Source organism: Lactuca saligna, chromosome 7 (assembly GCF_052625555.1).
Source record: "Lactuca saligna cultivar CGN05327 chromosome 7, ASM5262555v1, whole genome shotgun sequence".
In the NCBI taxonomy this organism is placed as follows: Eukaryota; Viridiplantae; Streptophyta; class Magnoliopsida; order Asterales; family Asteraceae; genus Lactuca; species Lactuca saligna.
In genome coordinates, this window is record NC_136423.1 from 151,787,315 (window position 1) to 151,798,836 (window position 11,522).

General features: G+C 36.7%; 1 protein-coding gene across 1 annotated transcript; it reads right to left on the reverse strand.

The window, feature by feature from the left end:
- Positions 1-2,212: 2,212 nt before the first annotated feature.
- On the reverse strand, positions 2,213-3,928 carry LOC145007343 (pectinesterase QRT1-like). The gene is made up of 5 exons (XM_078966298.1): positions 3,645-3,928; positions 3,343-3,538; positions 3,059-3,262; positions 2,722-2,963; positions 2,213-2,613 (listed from the first exon to the last, which is right to left on the reverse strand). The coding sequence occupies exons 1-5, from the start codon at positions 3,926-3,928 to the stop codon at positions 2,466-2,468; spliced, it is 1,074 nt and encodes a 357-aa protein (XP_078822424.1). The 3' UTR covers positions 2,213-2,465.
- Positions 3,929-11,522: the final 7,594 nt, after the last annotated feature.

Here is an 11,522-nt window from a genome sequence, read left to right on the forward strand (position 1 = left end):
AACGACTTGATAAAGTGCAATGGGCAATTTCATGGATTAGCATCAAATTCACATTTTCCTAAAGTAAATAAGATTCGGAATTTGTAAAAACATTTAGTTACTTTATATTTATCAATTATACTTATTAATGCGAGATTAATGTCGTATCCTACTCATTCGTCTAACAACCCTCCACCAATCAAGGAAGCGGTAGGTGAAAGTGGACACTCATTCAACCGCCATTTTATAGGCAGTTTCCTTATACCCTCTTATAGACCGGCTTCGTGAATAAGGCCTACTAACGTTAAGACTGACTTTCGTATACACACACACACACATACATGCATACATACATACATACATACATACATACATATATATATATATATATATATATATATATATATATATATATATATATTAAACTTTTAATCTTATAATAGTATAACAATGTATTTTAAACTTTTAAAATATCAGGGTTCTAGACTTTAAGATTTCAAAATTAAACTTTTAGTTAAATTTTAAATTCCGAAACCAAATGGGTATTTTTAAAACTTTTCAAAAATACTAGATCAAATTTTAAATAATTAAATTAATCAAATAATTTGTTCTTTATCTTAAACTTTGACCAAATCTCTTAATTTCATCAGGATATTGATTTACTTTTCCAAAAATATCGATTTTAGACATTTAAAACAAATTTGGTAATTATCCTAATCAAACAAAGATATCAAAATTGAAAAACCAGGGATCTAACAACCCGATTCATCGAGTTATTGCAATAAACTCGTCTTGTCCCACTTTGGACACGTCGAGTCTGATGAACATATTAACAAATATATTCCCTCCTCTTTTCGACAATTCACATATGCGTCAAATTCAACCGAAAAACATCCTAGACCCTAATACAACTGGTGGGTTTTCAGCATAACTACATCATATGTGGTCATGCAACTCTAATTGCTTTGGATCTAAGTTTTTCACTAGTTGAACATGCAATTAAATACCAAAGCAATAAACCCTAGATCCAGCATACAGTTTTCGAAAATCATATACCAAAAGGGTTTTAATGATTACCTTACTTTTTATGTAGCAATAACAAGAACTCCTTGTAGATTTTTGACTCTTGAAAGCTTAGTGCTCCAAATATTACACCTCTAATGGCTTACAAACACCAATAGCAAAAGGATGAGAGGAAAGAGGAGGGAATTCTTCAGAATTTTGGCTAGGGTATGTAGCATGTAAGCAGTGGCCGAAAATCACATGCAAGGGATTCCTTATATAGCTGTGTGATGCTAGAGTTTGCTGGAGGAAACCATAATTTCCTGCTTAAGGTTTAAGCAACCCATACACCTCCCATCAATAGGCCTTGGACAAAATCTATTGGGCCTCCCTATAGAATTTCGTTCACTCCCAATTGTGGAGTCCATCTGCCCAGTTTCACAACCATCAATGATTTGCAAAACAACCATTGTTCTTTTAATCAGTCTTTTCAATCCCAAAATTAATTTCAAATTAATTTCTGATTAAATACTAATTAAATAACATGATTTGTAATTAACATATTATTTACTTAATGCAATAATAAATCAATTTATTATCCCAAATAACAAATTCAACCTCTCTCTCTCCAAAAATCATGTTAAGTTGTTAAGGTGAAGGCAATTCAAAAGGATCATGCTACTATCAAATAAAATACACACCCATTATAGTTATAAGCTTAGACACCTAATCCAGTAATCATATCCATGAGTTGTGCTCGTGGTGGGATTGCATGATTTGCACAATGTTGAATCCGGTAAGAAATATTTTAAATCCTTCTTGTTCAGTTTTTGCATTAATCTGTTATATTTATAAGACATCTTTAATTATGATTTATAATTTATGGCTGGTTTTAGCTCCGATGTGTGAGCTCTGTGGAACCCACAAACCAAAATCTGTTGAAGACAATTATAAGACATGGTCGTGAAAAATTTGTACACTGGAAAACAATGTGACATTAGAGAAATGTGGGGCATGTAGGCGGTGGAGATATTCTTATGGCCAACCCATAGCAACCCCATCATCAAATGTGGGTACTTAAAAGAAACAAACGCACATAAATTTAGAATTGTTTTTCTAATATTTTGACAAGAAATGGACTCGAAGAATATGATGTTTAACTTGTTTTGTTCAGAACATGTAAAGAGAACAAGCATCCATCTCTTGATGCTAATTTCATTTTGATGTTTCATATTTTATCTTTTGGGTTGTTGCAGTTGACTGTTGACTGTTGTACTCTCTTATGCTTAAGCTCGGGTCTCTCGTCATCCACCAATGTAAATCATGCCACAACCACATGCATAGCCACATGCACACTCATTCATTAATTCTTCAGTGTAATGTATCCCTTCCTGGTTCTTCATCTCATGACTCATGCGAATTAGATATGCGTCTCCTTTCATTGAGCTCTGATTCTCTTCTAGTCTTGTCCTTGTATAGATAGATTAGAGTCTCAACCACTCATGTCCACCAATGAAGTTTGTATCAAGAAACGGCATTGCTTCTACATGTGCCAATGACTTGGACCATGATACCCGATTCTTTCTATTTGCACCTTTTCCTCTGCACTCGTATTCTCCAAACACAACCGTCCTAGAAACACAAATACATCCATCAACATTCAAATAAATCACTTTGTTTTCTATATATATATATATAACAATGATAATGAAAGTGTGAGAGGTATGGATCGATGGATACCTTTGTCTCCATGGGTGGTTCCAGTCGCTCCAGCCAGAAGGGTCTATGATGTTGTCGATATCACAGTAGGAGTAGACTGCCCTTGAATAATTTCCCCAGGCTCTCCCCAAGTAGATTTTCCCTCCTCTGCTTCCGGTTATTGAACAATTCAGAAAAGAAAATCCAGTGTCCTCTTCTTCGGAGTTCCTATGATGAGCTGCAATGGCTCCATATTTATCAGCAACAGAATGTAGATTACATTCCTACATGCATCAATCAAACCCAAACCCATCATCAGTTAATGAATGAATATGAGGTGTATATATACATATATGATATATTATATATATATACCCACCCTATAGAGCGATCTAGATTCGCCAAAGATGAAATCGATGGATCCTTGTATGTAACATTGGTAAAAGTAGTGAGATCCGTTGGAGTCTAAAAGAGTGTCTTGGGTCCCCAATATCCTTACTCGATAAAGCATCGCCTTGTCCCCTGCAAGTCTTAATGCCACTGCTTGCTGCTTATACCCTCCAGCTACTGCAACAACCGTATTCTGCATGCATTGCATTCATTGTAGATCAATATATATACTATTGCATACGTTAATCATCATGCATGTACATTGTACAATACCTGAATGGTGATGCCTGAAGCACAAAAGTAATCAGATTGTACATCAACAGAAGCGGTTCTATACGTACCGAGTTCAGAACCATCTTTGTATTTGTCTGAGGCTTTGTCGTTCCAACTCAATATGGTTTCTGAAGCCTTCTTTTCATCTCCGATGAAAGAGATATATGGCTTGGAAGGTGGAACAATCACTTTTTCTCTGCAGCATGCATCTCTATCACATCATATTCACTTGAGAAATCCATAAATTAACAATGAATGAATTAATCTTGCTTAATTTGCATATACGCATGTGTAATACCTACCTGTAAAAACCAGGAAGAATGTAGATCTTGACCCTGATGGAATTGTTGAATGGGACCATATCAACAGCAGCTTGTACAGTATGGGCATGACCCTTACCCTTTTGATCAACGATGATCACTTTACTCCCATTCCCATCCCCGAAACTTAAGCTCTCTATTTCCTTGTAGTGATAGTATTCCTCTATCTTGATATCGTCCCAAGTGATATAACTACTCTTCACTTGATTAACAGCATAAATCAGGAATGAGAAACCAACCAAAATGCCAAAACCATTGAAACCCATGGTGATTGATGATGTCGGGAACGATCGAGTTTGTGATAACTGGGTCGGGTACTATCCAAATCAAAAACTACACGCTACAAGGAGGGGGGAGAGAGAGAGAGAGAGAGAGAGAGAGAGAGAGAGAGAGAGAGAGAGAGAGGTTAATTAATGATAGGATGAGCGTTGTATGTATCTATGCATGGAATATGGTTGTTTGGATTAAAACGGAATGCAAGAAACAAGATTAGTTGGTGTGTTCTTCTTACATGTCAATTAGATTAAGATTGTATTCATGTGGTGTATGGATGTCTGTAAGTATATACCTAGAGAGATTGAAAAAGAATAAAAAAATCAAACAAACAAAGGTGAGTTGTTGAGGAGTAGTTATGGAAGTAGAAAATCTAAATTAAGTTGATTAACTGTAGTTGTGGGTTTGCTGAAGAAGCTCAAGGAACTTGATTATCCATCTCGATCCTTCTTCTTCTTCTTGATGTTAGTGGGAATGCGTGAAGGTGGTTTATTTAGTAACTATAGAAATGGAAAATGGGATTCCAAGGAGAAAAAATTACATAAATGGTCCTTGTGGTTGATGACCAACTTTGGTCCTTATGATAAATTTTATTTGTAGATGGTCCTGTGTTTTTAAAATATTACGACGACAGTTTTTTTGGATTACGGTGTTAACCTTTTTAGTTAAGTTACTTGTGAAATGATCTATTTGCCTTTCATATCATAATGATCATTTTTGTAATTTGTTCCTCCCACACGGACCATTTATATAACTTTGGTTATTATTTATTATTTTTTTATTAAAGTTATTTATATTTATATGATTTAGAAAGTTTTTTGACGTTTTGTTCGGATATATATATATATATATATATATATATATATATATATATATATATATATATATATATATATATTGTTTGTATTTTTTGATATTTTGTTCGTATAAAATTTTCTAATTTTTTTTTTTTGATATTTTATTCGAATACATTTATAAAATTTTCTAATTTTTTTTTTTGATATTTTATTCGAATACATTTATTAATATTTCTTTTGACTTTTTACTTGAATAATTTCTTCTATTTTTCTCTTGATGTTTAGTTTAAATATATTTTTTAGTGATTTTTTTATATTTTGTTTGTTTATATTTGTTAAATGTTTCATGGTCACTATAACCGTAATTCATAACTTAATTCATTCATAATCTGTTTTTCTATTTTTTTTATTTTTTCAATATAAGTAAGGTTATATAATTATTTTTTTTTTAATTCGTTGCCCTTTTGCTTTCTCATTCGTTGTACGACGATAATTAAAATTTATTAATCCAAATATATAACTATATAACACATATAAGGTTGTATAATTATTATTTTTGTAAATCGTATTTTAAAGATTATTTTTTAAATATATAAAAAAAACTTTGTTAAATGGTACATATATGTTAATCGAAAAAAATGTATACAAAAATTAAATAACTTGAAAATACTAAAATTAAGTCTAATGTGTAATGAAATTGGCTCTCTCATCAAAACTACGAGACAGACATATTTTAGCTAATGTATACCTAATTTATATTAATTATATTCACGTTGAACAAATTTTTGTATATTTTTTTTTTATTAAAAATGTTTATAAAAAGCTTTACAAAAATAATAATTATACAACTTATATGTGTTATATAGTTCTATATTTGAATTATTAAATAATACTTATAAAACCTTATCTATATTAAAAGAACAAAAAAGGAAAATATGATTGTTAATGAATTAAGTTAGGAATTATGATTACAATGACAGTGCAGACACTACACGACATTAAGGTAAGTTATCATTCAGTAGGAGTGGGTCTAAGGCACCAAGGACGACCCACTAGGAGTCGATTATTGTTGAGATGATTGTCTTTGTGATAATTGTTCGGGTTGCTATTACTTGATGTGTTCTATGTGCTGGTATGATATGTTATATGTGATAGTGGTAGTAGGAGGGGACTAGTTCCTGGTTCGATCGTTAGGACCGAAGGGTAGGTCGGACACCCTAAATATGTCTGACAGCATGAGTATGATATATTGTTATGTGATAGTGTTAGGGGTGAAATAGTCCCTGTGACCGAGTGAGATAGACGAGAGGGTAGGCAGGCACCCCAAAATTGCCTGATACGGGTAGGTCAGCACCCCAGAATGGCTTGACATGAGGTCAGCACACCAGAATGGCTTGACATGGGTAGATCAGGCACCCTAGAATTTCCCGACAGTATGTATAATTGTATGGTATGTGGTATGATGGGGTAACTCACTAAGATTAATGCTTACAGTTTTTAGTTTTGGTTTTAGGTACTCCTTTAGCTATGGGGAAGGAACCGGCAGGATGGTAGCGTATTGCACACAAATGGTTTCTGCTTTGAGAACCCTGTGATTGTACTCTGACATTTTTTCTATTTGATGTTATGGTCTTCGAGATTTGTGATTTGTGACTTGATGTTTTAAAATGATAGCAACGATGTTTTCCGTAAACTATTTTTATAAGTAATATAATTAAACAAAAAAATTTAGATCTCGATTTTGAGATGTTACAAAAAATTTAAATGCTTTTGCTAATAAAGTGAGAAAAAAGATAGTTGAAAATATATGCGATTCCAAATATTGTATAATCGTTGATGAGGCAAGTGATGAAAGTAAGAAAGAGCAGATAGCCATTGTTCGTCGATATGTTAACAATAAAGGTTACATACAAGAAGGGTTTTTTGATCTCATCCATGTTGAAGATGCATCATCTTCCACTTTGTATTCTTCTATATGTGTAACTCTTACTTATAACAAACTTTTTTGTTGAGAATCTTCGTGGATAGGGGCATGATGGAGCTAGCAACATGCATGGTGAATGGAAGAAATTACACACATTATTTCTCAAGGATTATCCATGTGCTTATTATATACATTATATGGCTCATCGATTACAACTTGCATTGGTTGCAGTAGCTAGAGAAGTAGACTCTAAACATCAATAATTTGGAAATTTATCTTTCATTGTAAATGCCGTAAGTGCTTCTTGTAAACGCCAATATGTACTACAAGCTGCTCAAGATGCTGAAATTGCAGAAAGGCTAGAATCTGGTGAAATTGAAACTGGAAAAAGAGCCAATCAAATTGGTACTTTAAAGCGTACTTGAGACACTCGTTGGAGCTCACATTTTACTTTCATTACGAGTCTTCTTAGGATGTACAATTCAACTTGTACAGTTGTGGAAAACATAAAAAACTGGGCTCTAATTACAAAACAAGAGGTGATGCTAGTACTGCCTTTAAAAGTGTAACAACGTAAATTTTCAAACCAAATTTTTCATTTTTAATTTCATAAAACACATTTCATTTTAAATAAACACCAATTAATAGTCAACAAAGTTTTCAAAACATTATCAAACTCCAGGATCCCCATTCACGACTCTTTTCTCTTGGGTGTACAATCGACCCGCCGCCTCCCCGCGATCTTGATAAGAACCTGAAACACATAACACATAACACGGTAAGCACAAAGCTTAGCGAGTTCCCCAAAATACCACATACAACATACAAGCCACTCGAGGCTATAACTCAATGATGCCTTCCGGCCTATAACTCTGATTGCCTTCCGGCCATAACTCTGATTGCGTTTTGGCCATAACTCTGATTGCCTTTCGGCCATAACTCATAGCATAATATCACATAGACAATATGCATAACTCAAGTAAGCACATAAGACCCTCCGGTCACACATAAATACCACTCTAGGTAACATATAGTGAGAAGACTCACCTCAGATGATGAAAAACCCCTATAAACGTTGCTGCTACGCACCGGCCACTAACTGTGTGCCAAACCTGTAATTATCTCCATTAGAACTAAGTTCAACTCTTACTTATTGGGTCTAGAGGTTGATCAATAACTAGCCCATCAATATCCTAAACCCATTGGCCCCACCAAGGCCTAATAATAAATGGGCCCTCTCATGGTCCAATTCTTAAACTAAATGGCAAGCCCAACATTAGATACACTCCCCAAGCTCACTAAAGGCCCACTACGCTAAACTGGGCCCACTCCCTCCAATGGGCCTCACTCCAAGCCCAAATATATCCTTGGACCATAATTTCTGACTATTAATAGCCAAACAACCAAATGAATGGCCTAAAGAATGGCCCAAAACACACAGTACAACATATACGAGTTACGCGGGCCATACACCTATGTACGCTAAGCATATCGACTCGCTGGGAAGTATGTAGGGCGTACCTGCACGTACACTCAGCGTCACCTTCATCCTCTTAATCCTTAAAGTCGTAATCTTGGTGACTTGCAATCCACCAAATAACTAAAACTCCAAAGGCAACATCATACTTTCATAACAAGGGCTAGACATCATGCATGAACACAAATGGGGCATCAAGATGGAAACTTTACTGCATAAAGGAGCCTTTTAGTCCTGAGGGTGGCAACCCTAATCTGAAAAACGAGATTACAACATAAAGGTACGAACATGGGACCAAAACAACTCCAAAACTCCACTACACAAGATCTATGTATTCTTGAGTAAAGTTATGAACTTTATACCTCTGAAGAGCTCCAAAGGATGATGGTATTCCAGATCTATGAGCTCCAAGCTCCCAAGTTCTTCCTTGCCAACTTCTTCTTTTGAAAACCCAAGCTTACATCACCAAGATAACTCTCTTGAAGACCAAATCACTCAAGGTTGAAGATTTTAGATGTTTCAGGGCTTCTATGAGGTTAGGGAACAAAATGGAGGCTAGGGTTTCCTCCATATTGTTCTATAAATAGTGGCACACCCTTAATTTAAGGTTTATGGACTCTGGACGTATGTTGGGCGTATGCCAAGGAGCACCCGTGATCATTTCCCTTGTACGTTGGGCATAACCCATCCTTATGTTGGGCGTACCTACGCGTTTCCATTTCACATGCATGGCCTTCCATGCGAACTTTTCTTCTTAAGGGACCATTTATTTCAAAAACCTCCAAGTGTCATATCTTCCTCACCTTATGTTCGTTTTCGGAGAACTTTATATTCACGAAAAGCTAACAAGAAGCTCTACACTTCTGTCAACTTTATATATACCAGAGCCCACCCGAGCTCAGATCCAAAATTTATGAAAAGCCCAAACCAACACCTGCTGATACCCTTGGGACCTAAAGCACAAATCGAACCCTTTTCTCACACAATACACACTATCCATATCCAAGAAGGCCTAAAAATTTCTCCTTTAAAATCTCGAAACCTTCTCACATTCAGATTACGGTCCACAAGCCTTAAATTACAAAACAATCTGGAACAGGATGTTACAATTCTCCCCCACTTAAATTAGATTTCGCCCTCAGAATCGTTCCTTTTCTTTGCAAAGATCGAAACAAACAACCCGAGAAGCACAACCGGAAGACTCTTAACATTCAACGATCCTTCTCCCAAGACATCCGAAACCAAATAAGAATTTCTCAAGCCGAAGAATGATGGACCCCTTTTCCGTGAAGATACCTACTCTAACTCTCTAGAACTGGAAACTATAGTCGTCTGTCTCCCCGACAAACCACCCATGTTGAATATCACCCTGATAACCGCTCATCGAACAACAGACTCAGATAAAATACTCCCAACTCAGAGTAACAGGTCAGCTCTTGACCCAACGGTTGAACCTCCAAGGGCTACCCCTTGCACATTCAATAAAATGACTATACAACCCTCTTGTTCACAATAGCTACCTCAGCTCATCGTGACGCAAAATTCACGTAGTTCGGTTTTCCCCAAACGAATACCACAATTTATTTGACATCGTCTCACCTCCGACCTCTGCCGTCTACCGGCCATTGATTCCATACGTTTCACGGTTCTTCCCATACCGATGAGCTAACTCACTTTGGTTTTAATACATCCGATGGAGAATAATACTTCTCAAAATGAACCCGTCTATGAATCTGAAATCTCACCTTGCCTACTAGACACACAAACAAATCCCGACTCGAGCTCTAGAGTCGGGTTCAACAACAGAATTGGGTCCACTAAATCCCAATCTGGTACTCAACTCATTTTCTAAGATTCGCAATCCATGCGTACACCACTTCTCCAATTTCCTTTGGTTGTGATAACTACGACACAACTCAAAATATATTGATTCCTGACAAACATAGAGATCTCGGCCTCACCCCCGGTCCCACCACCAGGCTCCCAAAACTCAATCATTAGGGCTACCCAATCTTAAAAACCTTCCGCGTCATACTCTAACTAGTGACTACTATGGCTCCCCGTAGCATCACAACATCCCTTCATTAAATAGTGACTACTACGACTCCCCGTAGCATCACCACAACCTTTCACTGAATAGTGAGTACTACGGCTCCCTGTAGTGTCACCACAACCTCTCACTAACTCATTGAGACTTTAGCTTCCCGCAGTCTTACCGCACATGCTCTTACCACTTCACAATCCCATCCTCAGGTCAACGCCTCACTGCGATCATTAACTCAAGCCATGCGGACCAACCATAGATAGGTGTACACACCCAAATTATGCATTGCTATTTCTGATGACATATCCGCAATAGAAAAATACATTTCCCTGCTGCAATCTACATTCTCGAATAATATTGCTTGACGTCCATTGGCCAAAGGGATCCCATCGGAACTGTACATACTTGATACACCACTTGCCATCTCAAACTCAAAACTCAAAATAATCCGATATGTAGGACATTATACTTAGATACCACGGTGCACCATCACCGCACCTTGCAATGTCTCGACTCTACCACTGGTCTTGCACTCATGGCATCATACTCAGATACCGTATTGCTTCCTCGGAATCTCGCAACCGATCCTCCTTTCGTGCTACTTATAACCCGGAGTACTCCATTTTTCCAATTTAAAACACGAAGAAATCGCCAACGACTCAGAACAAGAAGTTGACCCTCCGATATTTGTTCCGCTATTGCTCAAATCAAGTGAGATAACGCATGCCGACCTGGAAATTGGCTGCCCGACCATCTGTTACCCTTTCCAAAGAGCATAGAATAATCCATTTATCGAACAAAATTTTCTCAACTGCCGAAGTATCCCCACGAACCAACCACCTTGAAAATTTTTGATCTACCACAGGGCCTCTGCCCAACAGCCACCTACCGTGCAGACACTCATCCCTTCGTGAACGCGTAAAACATGCATTAAATCCCTCAGCAACTCACCTTGACCACCAATAACCTTGGTCTCATGAATCCATAGTGCATGTCTCTATATCCATCTCCCTAACCGTTCTTGAGCAAGTCTCTGATCCTCTCAAATAAAATATCTGATTCTCTCCCACTTAGGGTTCGAACCATCACTAATTGGCGCATCAATAATCTATTCCACAGACTGTTTCCACCAGGAACATTACACTTACTCTTGGAAGGTACTACTCAATGCTCGATGGTCCCCCGGATAGAGACCCCGCAACGCCATGTATCCCGAATTTCCGATGACATCCTCAGAAACTTCTCATTATGATTGTCTCTAACCATACAGAATCTCATTTAATCCTATTATCGGACATCCTAACTATCTAGAAGTAACCCTGAATCATAAACTAACAATGATGAG

Coding starts and splice junctions, on each gene's coding strand:
- LOC145007343 (XM_078966298.1), bottom strand. CDS start 3,928: ATGGGTTTCAATGGTTTTGGCATTTTGGTTGGTTTCTCATTCCTGATT. Junction 3,539..3,644: donor ATTCTTCCTGGTTTTTACAG/GTAGGTATTACA, acceptor TGCATGCTGCAG/AGAAAAAGTGATTGTTCCAC. Junction 2,614..2,721: donor AACCACCCATGGAGACAAAG/GTATCCATCGAT, acceptor TTGTGTTTCTAG/GACGGTTGTGTTTGGAGAAT.